Source organism: Bufo gargarizans, chromosome 1 (assembly GCF_014858855.1).
Source record: "Bufo gargarizans isolate SCDJY-AF-19 chromosome 1, ASM1485885v1, whole genome shotgun sequence".
Taxonomy (NCBI): Eukaryota; Metazoa; Chordata; class Amphibia; order Anura; family Bufonidae; genus Bufo; species Bufo gargarizans.
The window spans coordinates 276016444-276035889 of NC_058080.1; the positions used below are offsets into that span (position 1 = coordinate 276016444).

The window sequence follows — 19446 nt, forward strand, 5'->3', positions numbered from 1 at the left end:
GGTACTTTGTGCTGCACTGTGGCATGTGCTTCTGTTGGGAGTTGACCTCTGTTCTTTGTGATGTGAGGTGTTTCCGTGTCCACTTTTATTTTCCTTCTTGAGGATGGTGCGGTTTACATAATTTGGGCGTGGTGACCAAACACACTGTGAGGCAAAATGTCCTGCAGCTTGCATTGCGCACCGCTATTTCTCTGTTATGAAGGCAGGTGGTCATATTGTAGATGGGCTATTGCGGTTAGTGTGCTATTTCATTTGGAGAGGCCAGGATATCGCCAATTAGGGATCCGCTTAAAGGGGTTTTCCGGGAATAATTTTACCTAATGCTGGAAGCCTGACTCCATAAACAGAAATATCATACTTATCCACTTCCCGCTCTGGCTTCACTGGGTCCATGCAGTGTTTACATCTGGCACGACATGGGCATGGTCACATGCTCTGTTGCACCCAATAACTGGTTTCAGTCGTAACTCTGCTGCACATCGCATACCACCACTGAAGCCAGTTACTGGCTGCAGCAGAGCATGTGACCATGCCCACGGTGCACCAGATGTAAACAGCGCAAATAACGGGGAGCAGGTAAGTATGATTTTTCTGTTTGCTGATTAGCAATTATTTCCAAACACCCCTTTGAGGCAGCAGCAAACATAGAAATACTTCTGATGCGAGTTGAGCCTGGAGAGACCTTATTTCTGTTATATATTTTACTCACTTCTCTGACCTGAATATTACTTTCTTGTGCTATTCTGCAAGCGTCCAGCAGGAGGAGCCCATCACACAACTAAGACAAATTGAACTCTAGGCGATCCGTAGCTCCGAATGACGACATCTTACAGCGTCCGGAAAGCAGTAGTCGCCGGGAGCGGCGCAATCTCATGACGTCACACCGCCGTCAACCAGCTAAGAAACATCAAGATGGCCGCGTCTGTGAGACAGGATCTCACCCAGCTGATGAGCTCCAGCGGTTCTCACAAGGACCTGGCTGGGAAGTGAGTGGGGCATGACGGGGCTCCTGTCTCCATTCTTCTGTTTGTGGCTATAGCCCATAATGGGGGGTAGTGTAGCGCCCCCACGCGTCGGCTTATAGGGAGCGATCTTTCGTCGATTTTACAGGAGGCCTGTGCTTTATTCGCCCTGTGTGTGTGACATTGCAGCTTATCTGCACTTTTTGTATTTCCTCCATCTACTGCATTAAATATTACACTCAAGCCTGATGGGTGTGTACATCATTGTTAGCATCTCTGCTTGCTGTCATTGTATGATACTTGTTACAGTATGGCAAAAACAGGGGCCAGCAACCGCTAGTGTGAAACTACAACTCCCAGCATGTTCCATTCCATACTATGAGAGTTCCAAGAACAGCCGAGCAAGTATGCATGGTGGGAGTTGTAGTCTGAGCACAGCTGGAGGTTGTTGATCCCTGCTCTGTCGTACTGGCCCAGCGACTGTGTTAGATGCACTTTTTTTAAGCAAGAATCTCTCCACTCATTGACAGCAAGCAGACGTCTTGAACATGGCAAGGAACTGAAAACCAAATTATGGCTGCTTTAAACTGAACATAGCAGATCCTTGAAGTGTGGCGCAAATGTACGGATATTCAAGTGCATCCTGCATTAAAAAGATGCATTTCTTTTCATTTTTATCCCCTAAAGCGAGCTGTTAAAGGGTGTGACTCCTGGAGACAGCCTTTTTACAAAGCTGGCATGTGCACAGTAATGTCATGGTGAGACCTTGGATTTGGCCCGAAACATCAGTTCTGTTTGGTTTCTTGCAGCCATTTAATATTACTTTTATGGGGTCATTTATCAAACTGGTGTAAAGTAGAACTGGTTTTGTTGCCCATAGCGACCAATCAGATTCCTCATTTCATTTTTCAAAGGAGCTGTCCAAAATGAAAGGTGGGATCTGATTGGTTGCTATGGGTAACTAAGGCATTTCTCCTTTACATCAGTATGATAAATGACCCCATTCGTTTTTATTGTATTTTTTAGGTAATATTTAATAACCGATTATTTTTATAATATATAAAGCGTCGCTTTGACGTGACAAGGAGTGTTGTAGTACAGCATGGAAGGGTCGAAAAACCAGCAGCGCCATAACCTGCAGTATTATTAGGGGGCCTTCACACCATGCAGATGTTTCTGCAGCTGAAAATAAGTTCCATTCATTTAAATGAGGTTTCCAGAAATCCATGTTTTTGCCACCAAAACAACCCCATTCAGAGAAATGAAACAGATTTCTGGTGGCAAGAAATTTCTGAAGGCAGTCTTGCAGAAGGTGAAAATGGTCGTCCTATATCCACCCAGATATATAGATCGTCTGTTCGAAAGCAGCTTGCCACAGACTGGAGCAAGGATATTAATTATTAGGGGGACGCTGGCTGGAAGTTTTATTGTATTCACAAGGAAAAGCAGTATGGACGTGCCTCGTATTGTGAGAGGACTGGCCACCACAAACACGCTGATACACATGTCATACATGTGCGTACAATGGGCCAGATTTATCATGACTGACGGCTCACTCCACTTTCACATATGGCTAAAGTCAGTTTTAGCCAAGTCAGATTTATGATCGGCCCTTTAAGACTGTAATAAATGTGGTTTGACGGTAGCAGTTTATCCGTCAGTAAGCGGCTTTACAAAAGTCGCACATCTTTACGAAAAAGTCGCATGTTCTATTAAAAAGTCTCATAAGATAAGCATGGTCCTCACTGGAGTGAAATTGCGACTTTTAAAATAGTCCCAATAGTAAATCTGTCTAGAGATTCATTTACATAAGAAAACACGCCCACTTTCAGAAAACTGGCGAGCATAGTGCAGAGCAGAAAAAAGTCGCAAATTTGTGCGCAGTTTTAGCGTTTGGGACTTTTTCACTCCATTATTCTGACCTGAGCTAATGATAAATCTGGCCCAATGTGTATATGTTGCATGATGTAGTTGATTAAGGCAGAGTTCACGTTCCAGTGATTTCCATTGGTGATGGTGAACCCTACTCAGAGATCAGATAATGGGAATATTTTCGCCTCTATTGTGCTTTTGACCCGCATACGGTTATAACTCACAATAACCGATGGAAATAACTGAGGTGTGAACTTGGCCTAACGGGTATAATTTCCAGCTTTTCTATCACAATTAGAGTTGAGCCAAGCAAGCTTCAGATGCTTAATCCAAAGTCTCTTCATTCAAAACTTCAGAATAATACTGTACAGAGAGTCGTCTCCGTACAGTATTAGAATGTATGGGCTCCTATGAGCTGTAGTTCGTTATTCGCGAAGTCGCGTGTGACTTCATTGAATAACTTCGGTAGTTGATTTTTTTTTTTTTAAAGTGGAAAAAACTCTTTAAAACTTGAAACTGAACTCCGCTTTGGTTCCGACAAGTACCTCGAGTTTGGTCTCAAGTTTTAAAGTAGCTCTGTATTGTGTCGTTCCTCTGTTTTTCCTACTAAGGGCTTATGATTTAAGGTACAACTGGGTGTTACTAGTTGGGTGTGTCCCTTTACGGTCTGGCACTGGTGGCACTGATTGGATGGTGTCGGATTATGCAGAAAAAAGCCATGAAATGGAACACTTAGTTGGCAATTCATTTATAAACTTCTAGCAGGAATAATAAAGGAATAGCACAACATAATGTTTAGGGATGAGCGAATCAACTTCGGATGAAACATGAGGCCTGTACAGTATTAGAATGTATTGGCTCCAATGAGCCGAAGTTATTGCTTCGCAAAGCCTCGTGAGACTTTGCGCATTAACTTAAATTAAATTAATTTGTACTGTAAAAAAACATTTCCCGAACTTGGCTCATCTGAGCCAATACATTCTAAGGCTACTTTCACACTTGCGGCAGTGTGATCCGGCGGGCAGTTCCGTCGTCGGAACTGGACGCCCGATCTGCCGCTGACTCAAAGCATTTGTGAGACGGATCCGCATGCGGATCCGTCTCACAAATGCATTGCAAGGACGGATCCGTCTCTCCGCTTGTCATGCGGACAGACGGATCCGTCTTGTACATTTTTTCACATTTTTACCGGTCTGCGCAGGCCGGAAGGACGGATCCGGCATTCCGGTATTCTGAATGCCGGATCCGGCGCTAATACATTCCTATGGGAAAAAATGCCGGATACGGCATTCAGGCATGTCTTCAGTTTTTTTCGCTGGAGAGAAAACCGTAGCATGCTGCAGTTTTATCTTTTGCCTGATCAGTCAAAATGACTGAACTGAAGACATCCTGATGCAAACTGAACGGATTACTCTCCATTCAGAATGCATGGGGATAAAACTGATCCGTTCTTTTCCGGTATAGAGCCTCTGTGACGGAACTCTATGCCGGAAAAGAAAAACGCAAGTGTGAAAGTACCCTAATACTGTACGGAGCTCCTGCTCCGTACAATATTGGAACAAGGTTTTATGTGATTCGACTTCGGATGTTTTATCCGAGGTCGATTCGCTAAGCCCTAATAATGTTATAAGAATAGATGCTTCAGAATTGGTATTACATGGGGAATGCAAGTAGTTACTAAAACGGACATGTCAGGAGAGGTCACAGGTTCTGCAAAGACTGCAAAATATCCATCTATCTCTGGGGAGATCAGGTTAGTATTTGCCCACATGCTCAATGCTGTATGTCACATCCCCAGAACATTCTCTATTCTTTTGGGTGAATGATATTTATAGTTATTCTTTCTTGTTTTACAGATATCGTCAAATTTTAGAGAAAGCCCTTCAGCTTGTTGGACAAGAGCAGCTTGAAGCTCTCAAGGCCTTTGTAGAAGCAAGTAAGATTTATGGAGGAACTGGCCTCAAGCTACATGTACAGCACTGGAGCGATGGGCAAACATGACGCCCGCTTGCGCGTGCAGCGGGTGTTAAAGCCGGCAGGTCCTAGCTGTTTCAAACAGCAGAGACCTGCGGCTAATTACCGCGCCTGGCAATAATGCCGATCGCGGTAAATAAAACCTTTAGATTACGTGATCAAGTGAGATCACTGCATCTAAATGCGCAAAAACCTGGACACTCGAGCTTCCGGGGTGTTACCAGCATCCTCTGTGGCCAGTGAGGATGCCGGTAATTGATTTGAAAACGCTCAGCCTCACTAAAGAGGCTGAGAGCCTTCAAACTTCAATTCTCAGCAATAGACAGTAATAGTCATTTAAAAAATACATGGTTGTTCAAAATTTAAAATTAAAAAATTGATTTTGTAGGCTCAAATACGAGTTTCGAAATCATAAAAAACAAAAAAATACTTACCGTACATAAAAAAAAAACTGTTTAAATCACCCCCCTTTCCTTATAACAAAAAATAAATACATAAATAACAAAAAATATAAACATCATGGGTATCACCGTGACTGAAAATGCCTGTACTATTAAAATATAAAAATATTTTTACAGCGAATGACCGAACAGAAAAAAAGGGTCAAAATGGGTAAATTTTTTCGTTGCTGCTCTTACCCAATTTATTTATTTTTTTTATAAAATGTTATCAAAAAGTCACACACACTCTGAAATGGTATCAATAAAAACTACAGATTGTCCCACAAAAAATTTGCCCCCAGCTAAGTAGATATAACTATAAAAAAAAGTTATGGGGGTCAGAATACGGTTGTGTAAAAAAAAAAAAAAAAAAAAATTATAGATTTTAGACATAAAAAAAAAAACTATACATATCTGGTATCGTTGTAATCATACTGACCCAGAGAATGAAGGTCATGGGTCAGTTTTGCCGCAAACGGAACGCCGTGGGAACAAAACCCGTGGAAATATTTTATTTTTTCCAGTTCCACCCCATTTGGTATTTTTTTTTTTACCGCTTCCTAGTACATTGTAAAGGGGTTATCAAATTTCTCAAACAGCCCCACATGTTCTGGGCCCCTCACAGGTAATATACTTAGGCTACTTTCACACTCGCGTTTTGGGGCGGATCCGTTACAGTAATACAACCGCATGCATCCGTCATGAACGGATCCGTTTGTAGTATCTGTAACATAGCCAAGACGGATCAGTTTTCTATTGTGCCAGAGAAAACTGATTCGTTCCCATAGACTTACATTCTTACATTGTGTGTCAGGATGGATCCGCTACAGGCAGCGTTTTGGTGTCCGCCTCCAGAGCGGAATGGAGACTGATCGGAGGCAAACTGATGCATTGTGAGCAGATCCTTTTCCATTCAGAAGGTATTAGGGCAAAACTGATCCGTTTTGACGGATCTCACAAATGGAAAGCCAAAACGCAAGTGTGAAGGTAGCCTTAACCCGCACCGCCGCTGCTACTTCTCCCTGTACTTGAATGAAAACATCCGGTGGTCTTGGGGGATGGGGGGGGGGGGGGGGGGAGGAACAGCCAATGACAGACGGGGGACGAGCCTCCCTAGCATCACCCGTGATCCTAGGGAGGTTTGTCCCAGGCTGCAATTGGCTGCTTCCCCCCGAAACTGGATGTTTTTATCCATGTAGAGGGAGAAGCAGCGGCGGTGCGGGGTAAGTATATTACCTGTGAGGGGCCCGGCACATGGAGGAAAGTTGAGAAATTTGATAACCCCTTTAATGGTGGCATTAGAAAGTACAACATGTCCCGCAAAAAATAAGCCCTCATACAGCTATGTGAAATAAAAAAAGTTATGGCTCAAGGAAGATGGGGAAGAAAAATGAAAATGCAAAAAAGCTAAAAAAAAACTCTGGTATTCTAAGGATTAATGAAAAGTGAATATCGACTTTATTGTTTAGCACTGAATGTTTTCCCCAACATAGGGATTGAAACGTGTAGACACCCGCGTCCGTTTTTTTTACGTCCCTTATGCTTTGATGTTTATCAGTAAAACTGTATAGTATGAATGCCTGTCTAATGGGGTCTCGCCCACTTTCCAGTGGTGAATGAGAATGTCAGCCTGGTCATTTCACGTCAGCTGCTCACAGACTTTTGCAGCCATCTTCCGAGTTTGCCTGATGGTATTGCCAAAGAGATTTATCATTTCACCCTTGAAAAGATCCAGCCACGAGTCATTTCTTTTGAGGAACAGGTGAGAGGTCACACCGCACATACTGCATTGTGTCCAGCCGAAGTACACAGTGTGTAGATGGTTAATTTGATGGCATCGTTTTCCTGTAGGTCGCATCTATTAGGCAGCACTTGGCATCCATTTATGAGAAGGAAGAAGACTGGAGGAACGCAGCACAAGTATTAGTTGGGATACCGTTGGAAACAGGACAGAAGTGAGACTATTATCAGTTTTATTTCATTTAAACTTGTCTCTAAGGGGCTGTTCACATCACATTTTTAACTCTCCACTGATCTTTCCACCGCGGTGATATATCTGACTACCCGAAAAAGCTATGTGCATCTAAAGGCTGGTCTCTGTTTTGCAGGACACAACACTGTAACTAGACTGCTAAGTTCACTCTACTAAATGGGGTTTCCAGGGGACCTATTTTGTTTTAGAATAGATGGAAAGGGTTAAAAATAATCAGTATTCACATTCGCAATCCGCTGCTCTGGTGGTGAGGATGAGTAATAATTATTTTTTATTTTTGACCTATTCCACTCATAAAAAAAAAAAAATGTCTGTATACATTTGTCCCGAGGTGTATGTTTGAGTGCCATTTTCGGTTATTCAAACGTACGTTTACTCCCAAAGGCAGGAACTTCAGAGGGGAGCTAAAACCTGATGAGAACGGCCCCTAAGCATGTACCTTGTTGTCTGAATGTTCTTTTTTTTTTTTTTTTTTTTTTTTTTTTTTTTGTGAAGACAATACAATGTTGACTATAAACTGGAAACCTACCTGAAGATCGCCCGGCTATACCTGGAGGATGATGACCCAGTACAAGCTGAAGCATACATAAACCGGGCCTCCTTGCTACAGAATGAGTCCACCAATGAGCAGCTGCAAATCCACTACAAGGTAAAGGATTGGCGTCTGCCTCAGTTGCCTAGAAGGAAACGATTCCTTATATACTGCACCTCTGGTGGGGCAGATTTATGAATCCTGTCGGAAATGCAGTGTAAACTTTAGGCAAGTAGTCAAAAAATGCGCCAGATTTATCACAGTGATTTATGCTGTATGATAAATTTAGTGTAGGGATAGACACTTTTGTCTGATTTTATACCAGCTGCTGGCTGGCTTACTTTGCTGCAAAATTTTGCCACATATTGTTGCATCTTAAAGGGGTTGTCCTGCCGATAAGCGGACAGAGTTGGTAACTGCAACGTTATTCCCATTCACTTAAATGGGAGCAGTGCTGTAGTAACCAGCTCCGTCCTTTACACTCAGTGGATGGAGATATGTTGTTGTTCCTTTGCCGGAGCTACAAGGTAACAGTTGATCAAAGGGAGTGAGGACGGTCGTTTCCTTTGTCTGACATTGAGTATTGATCAGTTTCAGATTTCTGGACAACCCCTTTAAGCCATACACCATTAATGCAAATTTTGCCACATTTTATGACAAGGTCGAGGTGCAAGCACATTAATACATTTGCCTAATCCTCTCTATATATAGGTGTATAGGCCAGACACACTCCATATGGAAAGTCATGCATAAAAGGCTAGTTGGCCACACTCCCCTACCAGTCATTAGCTCGGTTAAATGTAATATCTACCGTAAATACCACCCGGGATACCGAGCAGAGCATAAATATATGGCCCCTTTGAGCTGAAAGAGTAATGTTGCAGTGTCATCAGAAAAATAGCAGGTATAATACACAATCCACCCCAAAAAATAAAAATATCAAACAATATCTAGTAAACCGGGCAATCTCTACAAGTATCCGCTGGTGTGACTCTGCAGCATATAATAACATGTAAGGCAGGAACAAATAGTGAAAAAATCTATTGCCCACTGGCTTTGTAGGAGAGTGTGGCCAACTAGACTTTTATGCGTGACTTTCCATATTGATTGTGCCTGGCCTATACACCTGTGCGGTTTCCGCACTGCAGGGCGACAGTGGGGGGCTTTTACTTTTTGTCCCCTTATGTCTTTCACCTTTTATTATATTTTGTGTATTTATGTTTCAATAAATTATTTTGATATATATTATACGGTATTTTCTATTTATTTGACTTTGGGCTATTGGCTTCTCTGTATAAGTGTTACTTTGAGCTATATTGCTAGGCCCACTATTTGTTATTTGGCTGAGGTACTGGTTGGTTTAACCCTTTGACCCCCAGAGTTTTTTTTGCGTTTTTTTTTTTGCGTTTTCTTTTTGCACTCCCTGCCTTCCCAGAGCCATAACTTTATTTGTCTGTTCACCATAGCCATATGAGGGCTTAATTTCTGCGGGACAAGTTGTACTTTCAAATGCCACAATTTAATATTGCATATGATGTAGTGGGAAGCAGAAAAAAAATTCCAAATGGGGTGAAATTGCAAAAAAAAAGCAATTCCACCACAGTTTTATGTTTTTTGTTTTTTTTATTTACGGCGTTTGATGTACGATAAAACTGACTGGTTACTTTTATTCTACAGGTCATTACGAATCTGGCGATAACTTACCTTACATGTATAGTTTCTCTTGCGTTTTGATAGTGATGAAAAAAAAATCTGTTTTTTTTTTTTTCTTCACTATATTTTGACCCCTATAACTTTTTTGTAATTATGTTTATGGAGCTGTATGGGAGCTAATTTTTTGCGGGGTGATCTGAACTTTTCATTGATACCATTCTGGGGTGTGTATGCCTTTTTGATCACTTTTTTTATTAAATGTTTTGCTATTTGCCGTATGGGAAATATATTTTTACAGGCAAGGGCTCCATAGGAAATACTATACAGCAGCCTCCTATCATTCACAAAGACAGGGGCTGCTGCACACAAGTTCCGGCTCCTCCGATCACCGCACGGGGGTGCCGGAGCACCACCCGAAGCAAGCCCTTTCGGTTTTCAGCACGCTCAGATGCCATGGTCATCAATCATCTGAGGGGGTTAAATGTCCGCGATCGGCATTATTGCCGGCTGCAGACATGAGCCGTGGGTCTCTTCTATAAGAAGCTCCAGAGCGCGCGCCATCTTTAAAGACCCAGCCAGCTCCGCACTATTACAGCGCTGGTCGGGAAGGGGTGAATAAAGTATGGCTTCCCTTGACAGGCCCAGTGGGTGGGGGGTTTATTTAAAACGCACTTGAAGTTAGCCAACCTCTTTAATCTAGTTTGGGGAAATCATAACCTATTCAATTGCATTGTAGAATTATGAATTCCATGTTTGAGTTGAGGAATCTGCAGCGTGCCTAAAATTGTTGCAGATTTTTAAAGCTGCTTGAAATTGGCTTTCTTCAAACACATTTTACCTGCATTGTACTTTGTTTTGGAATTTTGGGGAGATCTCCACAACTGAAATTCTGCAAAACATATACATATATTAATTATTCAGAACATATTGTGTCGTGGCGTTAATAAATTTCTTCTGTCTAGGTTTGCTATGCCCGGGTTCTAGACTATAGGAGAAAGTTCATAGAAGCTGCCCAGAGATACAATGAATTGTCCTACAAAACCATAGTGCATGAAAACGAGCGGATGGAAGCACTTAAGCATGCACTGCATTGTACCATCCTTGCTTCTGCAGGTAAGGCATAGGAAAATGATGATATGGATATAAAAGCTTTATACCTGGAGTGCTGGACAGAAACATCTGATCGTCTGCCTGTGCGATCAGCTATGTTTCTGATAGGGATCGACCGATATTGATTTTTTAGGGCCGATACCGATACCGATAATTTGTGAACTTTCAGGCCGATAGCCGATAATTTATACCGATATTCTGGGAATTTTCATTTTTGAAAAAAAAATTAAAATTCCCACAAATCTGCTGAAAATTAATGTTTATTGTTAATGTGTATTTTTATTTTTTTTGTAAATCTTTCTTTTTCATTTATATTTAATATTTTGGTGTTTTTATTTTTATTACTTTCTTTTTTTTTTTAAACTAACTTTTAGCCCCCTTAGGGACTAGAACCCTTGTCCTATTCACCCTGATAGAGCTCTATCAGGGTGAATAGGAGCTCACACTGTCCCTGCTGCTGTGTGCTTTGTGCACACAGTAGCATGGAGCTTATCATGGCAGCCAGGGCTTCAATAGCGTCCTGGCTGCCATGGTAACCGATCGGAGCCCCAGCATTACACTGCTGGGGCTCCGATCGGAGGAGCAGGGGAGAGGGAATCCTGTGGGGGGCGCACTGCGACTGGGGTGGGGTGGGGCGCACCACTGTTTAATACTGGGGGGGAGGGGGGGCGCACTGCGCCACCAATGCTTAATACTCTGGGGGCTTGGGGGGGAGGCGCACTGCGCCACCAATGCCTAATATTGGGGGGGCGCACTGCGCCACCAATGTCTGATACTGGGGGGCTTGGGGGGGGGCACTGCGCCACCAATGAAGCTTAATCTCTAATTTATTCATATACAGGAGGCGGGAGCTGGCTGCAGAATCACATAGCCGGCTCCCGACCTCTATGAGCAGTAGCTGCGATCCGCGGCACCTGAGGAGTTAACTACCGCAGATCGCAGCTACAGCTCATAGAGGCCGGGAGCCGGCTATGTGATTCTGCAGCTCCCGCCTCCTGTATATGAATTAATGTGAGATTAAGCTTCATTGGTGGCGCAGTGGCCATAGCTCCTCCCCTCCTCTTGTCCCCTGTCCTCCCATTGGCTGGAGCGGCAGCAGCAGCACAGGGGGAGGAGACACTGCTCCTTCTCCCCTGTGCTGCTGCTGAGGGAACACTGAGAGCGCTGTCAGCAGCGGGATCTGTGTTCCCAGGACGTTATCGGAATATCGGCAAAATAAATGCCGATACCGATAACGTTCAAAATCCTGAATATCGGCCGATAATATCGGTAAATCCGATAATCGGTCGATCCCTAGTTTCTGACTGCAACGCCATACGGCACAGGATAAAAGGGGACTTTTCACCGGTTCTGACTTTACAATATCAATACCTGGCACTGTAGGGCATGTTCGCTAGACATATCACTAATTATTTTTTACTGATAGCCTGCTCCGTTGGGGTGCTGTGCCCCCATTCTGTTTTGCCGCCCTGTATGCTAATCAGTACAGAGAGGAGGAGACGACTGCTGTGTTTCTCAAGGGGCGTCTCCTTCTTGGCCGTGAGCTGTCCAATCACAGCGGACCACGTCAGTCGGGGAGAAGATAATCTGTTTTTTCTCAATGGCTGCGAAGTAGTCCGCTGTGATTGGACAGCTCACAGCCAGGAAGAAGAAGACGCCCACTGAGAAACGCAGCCGTCTCCTCCTCCCTGTACCCATGCTACTGATTAGCATACAGGGTGCGAAAACAGAATTGGGGGCACACCCCATCCCCCCCCCCCCCCCAATGGAGCAGAGTATCAGTAAAAAAAAAATTGCAATATGACATCTAGTAGACCTGCCCTACAGTGCCAGGTATTGATATTGTAATGTCAGAACCCGTGAAAGGTCCTCTTTAAAGCTCCTGCACTCTAGCAGAATCAGGTCAGGTCCCGAGCTTTCAGTGACAACTGGGGACCCCGCGAAGAAGACCGAAGCACTTTACAAGCGCTTCTGGTTTCTCCTTTCCTTGGTACTTGGCACTCAATGCACTCTAGGCAGTAAATAAAGTACGTGGCTTTGCTGCTCCCTCTATTGGACCTAGTAATTACTGTGACCGCCTGGTATCTTGGGCATAGGAGAGCTGCAAGGTTTTAGCAGACCCTGATCAGCTCTCCCTGCATACATTGCCTCCACAGGGGGTTGTTTTCCTCTGTAACTGGGACTTTTTTGAATGCCCCAGTTACAGTGGAAAAAGGGTAAAAACAAAAACAAAGCCTTGAGTGTACTTCAGAGGTCTTTTAATAACCCCTTGGGGGAATATTAAAAAACATATGTAGGCTACTTTCACACTAGCGTTCGATCGGATCCGTTCTGAACGGATCCGCTCATATTAATGCAGACGGTGGCTCCGTTCAGAACGGATCCGTTTGCATTACCATGAACAAAAAAAAATTTTTTTTTTTTTTTTGTTCATGATAGTGCAAACGGATCCGTTTTGACTTTACATTGAAAGTCAATGGGGGACGGATCCATTTGAAAATTGAGCCATACTGTGTCAACTTCAAACGGATCCGTCCCCATTGACTTACATTGCAAGTCTGGACGGATCCGTTTGCCTCCGCACAGCCAGGCGGACACCCGAACACTGCAAGCAGCGTTCAGGTGTCCGCCTGCTGAGCGGAGCGGAGGACAAACGGTGCCAGACTGATGCATTCTGAGCGGATCCGCTCAGGCTACTTTCACACTTAGAATTTTTTCTAAGTTATTAATGCAGACGGATCCGTACTGAACGGAGCCTCCGTCTGCATTAATATGATCGGATCCGTTCAGAACGGATCCGATCGAACGCTAGTGTGAAAGTAGCCTTAGGCTACTTTCACACTTGCGTTCAGGGCGGATCCGTCTGGTGTCTGCACAGACGGATCCGCACCTATAATGCAAACGCTTAGATCCGTTCAGAACGGATCCGTTTGCATTACCATGATAGTGCATGATAGTGTTCATGATAGTGCAAACAGATCCGTTTTGACTTTACATTGAAAGTCAATGGGGGACGGATCCGTTTGAAAATTGAGCCATACTGTGTCAACTTCAAACGGATCCGTCCCCATTGACTTACATTGTAAGTCTGGACGGATCCGTTTGCCTCCGCACGGCCAGGCGGACACCCGAACGCTGCAAGCAGCGTTCAGGTGTCCGCCTGCTGAGCGGAGGACAGACGGAGCCAGACTGATGCATTCTGAGCGGATCCGCATCCACTCAGAATGCATTAGGGCTGGACGGATCAGTTCAGGGCCGCTTGTGAGAGCCTTCAAACGAAACTCACAAGCGGAGCCCCGAACGCAAGTGTGAAAGTAGCCTAAACCTAATATACAAATAAAAATGCCAACTGAAACTGTAGAAGTTATTGTTCCATTTACACATTTAAAGAATAAGGAGCTATAGTTTTTAAAAATATATATATTTTTTTCTCAACTAAAACAGAAAAATGCTAAAAAATGTAAAAAGTTCTGTGTGTCATGTAAAAAAAAAAAAAAAAAAAAACATTGCAAAACTTATTTTGGTAGTCCAGCTAATAAAAGTTACAACTGTTAAACCACCATGTGTGCTAAATCGTAAAAGTGTCTGGTCATTATAGAGCCTCTGTCAGTATGATCAACCCTATTAAACCAGGCATATTGCCTCGTAGGGTTGATCATGCTGATTAAAATGATACCAAATTAGGAAGTTCGATCACCGAGGGACCAGCGAGGGGGACCGCTACTGCTACCCCCAGTACACTCGCCTTTGATTGACAGGGCTAGACAGGGGCAGACAGGGGCCTGTGCGGTGTCTCACTTAGTCATTGCTTGAACTGCCTAATTTGCATAAATATAAAGCTCCACATAGCTCTGCAGCAGTGCAATCTAAAAAGAAAAGAAGGTTGTTGTTTTAATCAGTATGACCCACCCTACCAGGCAATATGCCTGGTTTAATAGGTTTGATCATGCTAACAGAGGCTCTGAGGCCTTTTCCGACTTGGTCTTTAAAGGGTTATCCAATGAGTGCTTATACTAATAAGCAAATTGCTTACTGGTTATTGCAGGGCACCAGTCACATAGATATAACCTATAACTGGGGGAGGCAGCAGTCGGTGATAACCAATGAGAGCTGTCCTCTGCAGTGAAGGAAAGTGCTAATTTATGAATAGGAGGCAGGATGGAAGGAAATGTCACCACTGCCCAGATTACACTGCATTATTTTTGGGACAATTACTGGAAACAAGTTCATAGGAACGCTCTTTTCTGATAATTTGCATGTATAATGGTGCCGTCGATCAGCCAATAATTTAGAAATCGCTCGTTTGTTGGCTGATTTGCATATTTCATTAGGACGAAAGATGGACGATTATCGGCAGTAAATCTTCCTGTTTGATCAAGGATGTACTGCTGATATTCAATGCAACTGAATGTGGGAGGACTGACTATGGTAGCGATCATTCCTCCCCATTCACTTTGCATTGGCCTGTGTGATAGGCCAATGCCAAACAAGTGCTGATCAACTTTTTTATTTTTATTATGCCCCTTGAAATAGAGAAATATGGCCCCCAGACAAAAAAAATAAGTTTGTGCACCCCTGCTTTATAACCTATCAAATGGAATATGTCCATTTTATGTCACATTCATTTTAGAACTTTTCATATTTTTTTAAAATGAATTCCATGTAACTATCTACATAAAAAAAATAAGTATACAGTCCTGCAATTTTCACACTGGCCACTAGGTCTACTAATAGGTCATGGATTCCTTTTCTGTACAAATAACTTTTCAGTAGCTATTATCATTATCGCCACAGGCAGAATTACATTGAATAGTAACACCTCTATATAGATAACACAGCATCCACCATTCACATTAGGTGATCTCACAGCTTATCTACTCCCTTCCGACCTCTGTACAGATCACACAGCTCCCTAGAAAACTCTCCCATAGAAGTCAATGAGTCCGCTCCTGTCCATTGTATCTGTGGCTCATGTAGCTGCTCCTCAAAAGTTAGGAAGTCTTTACATATTGTAGGCCCAGTGGCCAGTGTGAAAACTGTAGGATTATTTTTTTTTTTTAAATATGGTAAATAAAAATATGTTTAACATAAAAATGTGATTTTAAAAAATAGGCCATTGTCTGATAGCACATTCCCTTCATGAGCTCCGCCTGTATTAGTTGAGGTGATTTGTCCCTTTTAAAAAAAAAAATTTTTTTGTGACTCTCCTGTAAAATCCTTTTCTCGCTCCAATCCTTGGTGGACACAGGAGACCGTGGGGCATAGCTGCTGCTTCCAGGAAGTGACCCGAGGTGAAAAGACTGTTAGCTAAAACTGATCAGCCCAGTGCCTGCAGGAAGGCTATAGCTGGTAGGAGCAGCCAAGTGTCTGAAGGGGTGCAGACCTACCTCACCAGGCAGGTCTTCTTTTAACATTTTCATTTCACTTTACACTCAGATAGCCAGGCAGCCTAACCCCCCCCTGCCTTCACTGCGGCTTCTGCTCTGGAAAACTCATGGTTGCCATTTGAACGGGCACGGGTTGGTGATTTTCCCTGCAGTGTTTCTGTGGATTGGCCAGCTGCCCTCTATCCCCTGCTGAGAATAATCGCTCATTGTCAGGGGTTCTTGTCCCTGGACAACACTATTTAGTTACTGGAATATCTATTAGACCAATATTTTGAGGTATTCTCATCACCATGAAACCGCCAGTTTTGTACAGAAGCTTATCATGCCATATTTATTATTCATAGGACAGCAACGTTCCCGAATGTTGGCAACGCTGTTTAAGGATGAACGATGCCAACAGCTTGCCGCCTATGGGATTCTGGAGAAGATGTACCTTGACAGAATCATCCGAGGAAACCAACTGCAAGAGTTTGCCGCTATGCTTATGCCACATCAGAAAGCAACTACTGGGGATGGTAAGATTACTATTCTACAGAATATTATTGTTCTTGTCCTGGATGACCTGTCAGCTGTATTAGATCAGGAATGACGTCGAGAGGATAACTGTCCTAATGCATGGGGTCAAATAGAGCAACAATTCCATAAACAATTTGCTTTTCTTCTTATTGAAGGTTCAAGTATCCTGGATAGAGCAGTAATAGAGCATAATTTGCTGTCAGCAAGCAAACTGTACAACAATATAACATTTGAGGAGCTTGGAGCATTACTAGAAATTCCTGCTGCCAAGGTAAGAGGCGTTACATTATTTATTCTGACATCTTATAAGTCTAAAAGTCCCAAAATATTCATGACTGCCTGACATGCAATATGTTGTGTATTATGCAGGCAGAGAAGATTGCGTCTCAGATGATCACAGAGGGAAGAATGAATGGATTCATTGATCAGATTGATGGCATTGTTCACTTTGAGAGTAAGTCAGTTGTTATAAATCGCCTGGCAATGTCTGCACAACATTAAGGTGTAAAAAAACAGCATGTAAAGAGTCTCCTTAGTAGCACTCTAAGGGCTGTTTCACACGAGTGGATGCCGTGCGTGGCATCCGCTCCATGAAAGAGTGCCAAGACCCGATGCAGACTGCAGAGGCACGGAGCAGTAACATGACTGATAATGCTCTGTGCTTCTCTGTGATCTCTTTACTACGAAATCACAGTGAGATAAAGTTGTTACTGTGATTTCGTAGTAAAGAGATCACAGAGAGGCACGGAGCATTATCAGTCATGTTAATGCTCCGTGCCTCTGCAGTCTGCATCGGGTCTTGGCACTCTTTCACAGAGCGGATGCCACGCACGGCATCCGCTCGTGTGAAACAGCCCTAAGGGCCCCTTCACATACTTTCGGCGATCTGGGTCAGTTTTCCTCCAGTGTGGTGCAGAATATGCCGGAGGGAAACTGAAGAGAGAACCGATCCCATTGTTTTCTATGGGATCATTTAGGTACATCGGGTATATCGGTTGTGATACCAGAAGTGAAATGGCATGGCAGCATTTTTCTGTGTGGCGCTATCATTCTATACACACTGGACATGTCCACTAGAGGTTGTGCCTGTCTCTACAAAAAATAAAATAAAAATAAACTAGCCGGACACAACCGATGTATGTGTACCCAGTCTAACGGAATGTTGCTAAGAAGAGTCCATCTTGAGTGCTTTTCTTAACACTGAAGATGGGTGTGGAACATACAGAGGCGGGCTTTATGTTATTTTTTGCCTGCCTCTTATCTCCCTCTATGTGTCCTAACAATCTCTGCCTGTATCTGTGCCTATCTGATTTCCTGCTAGCGCTGCTACTTTGTATTCACTGTGTTTCTCTGTTAGTTACTAAGCGCCGGGAAGGGAGAAGTGAACAGGGCTGCCAGCACTTAGCACGGACTATAAGCATACTATGTTTCTGTATAAGTACTGTCTTTATTTCATGTGCTCACTACCTAACAGAGAAGCGTAGAGAATAGAGATACAAGTCCAGAGCTACCAGCGCTCAGCACTGGCATCAAGTTAGTTAGGCTGGGGCACAGGCAGAGCTCATTAGAACACATGTAGATAGTGAGATAAGAGGCAGGCTGAGAAGGCTTTCCATTCCCCAGAGTTGAAGACGTTGAAAATAAATTCTCCTTTGCACCAGTTGGATCAGTTTAGTGTTGTAAGGAGGCTCTTTAAATCTTGTTTTCTAGTAAATATAAACGCATTTCCCTAATGAAGTATATTACAAAAATGCTCACCATCACTGTCCCTACACTATAATAAAACTAAACTGAAATAGCAGTTACACTTAGAATTTTACTAGTTTGTACACTTTTCCCGTATGCTAGATCTGCAGCTCAATTCAATTGATCCGATTGGAATAATGGCTGCAGTTGTACTTGAATATTTCTCATCCTTTGCCTGACTGCTATTTGTACTTTCAAGCATCAGTCTCTGCTTGGTGCGTGGCCACTCCTGCAGGGAGAGATGGAATTGGATGTGGTTGCCGATGGCATAGTCTTATGAATTCCACAGCGGATGAAAGCACCCAGCTGTCAGATGCATGAATGTCATGATAGCCAGTCTCTAGGACTGATTTTCCATTGTCCACCCTTGAGCTAGTGTAATAAAATATCATCTTCAACTGCTGAACATTATGCTGAATTGACCTATTTTGGGTTTGCTTTCTCAGCTCGTGAAGCTTTACCTACATGGGACAAACAGATCCAGTCATTGTGTTTTCAAGTCAATAACCTTCTAGAAAAGATAAGTCAGACGGCACCAGAGTGGACCGCACAGGCCATGGAGGCTCAGATGGCTCAGTGAAAACTATACCTATGTGTGTTGTTTTTTTCCCTTTAGGATCATACATAATACCTGTGTGGTAACTATGCACTTAGCAGACTTTTTTTTTTTAAGAATTTTGTTTTTCATGCAACATCTATTGGATGCTGGAAGCAGCAGTGTTTATGTGGCATGCACCTCAAATAAAGGTCATTTCTTTGTCTAGCTTGTCTAAAAAATTATTGTAAATGTCTGTTCTATTTGAAAGCCCCTGCACGTGCTATTAATGTCTGATGTGGGCCCTCTTCATTTTACAAACCAATGCAGTTGCATAGTAGGAGTTAACATGTAGAGGTGGCTGCCCATTCTTATCAGTTTCGGTAACTCCTATAGATTTTAACGGAGAGACCACATTAGGGGACCCCCCCCCCCCCCCACACACACACACACACACACTTATTAGGCCTCATGCCTTTAAAATAGCACACACTGACCCAAATAAAGTCAATGGAGCCATGAAACTTTTTTTTTTTTTATACAGATCTGAGAATCTCACTGCAGGTCTTATTTTTGAGGATAAAATAGTTTTTTTTGTGGATGGAAAATCAAACGCGGCTGTTTTGCATGAAATCTTGTGTAGCAGAACTTGCTATTAGTTCTAACTCCATGATATTTTTCAGATCCCCAATTTGCCTCCTTCTCTTAGAGGCGCATACAGTCTTT

The 19446-nt window shown here is 43.2% G+C and overlaps 1 protein-coding gene across 1 annotated transcript; it reads left to right on the plus strand.

Moving 5' to 3' along the window:
- Positions 1-772: 772 nt before the first annotated feature.
- COPS4 (COP9 signalosome subunit 4) lies at positions 773-18948 on the plus strand. The gene is made up of 10 exons (XM_044303641.1): positions 773-986; positions 4691-4770; positions 6859-7010; positions 7100-7203; positions 7737-7890; positions 10389-10539; positions 16268-16438; positions 16595-16710; positions 16809-16893; positions 18632-18948. Exons 1-10 carry the CDS (start codon positions 913-915, stop codon positions 18763-18765), a joined length of 1221 nt encoding a protein of 406 aa, XP_044159576.1. The 5' UTR covers positions 773-912; the 3' UTR covers positions 18766-18948.
- The last annotated feature ends 498 nt before the right edge of the window (positions 18949-19446 follow it).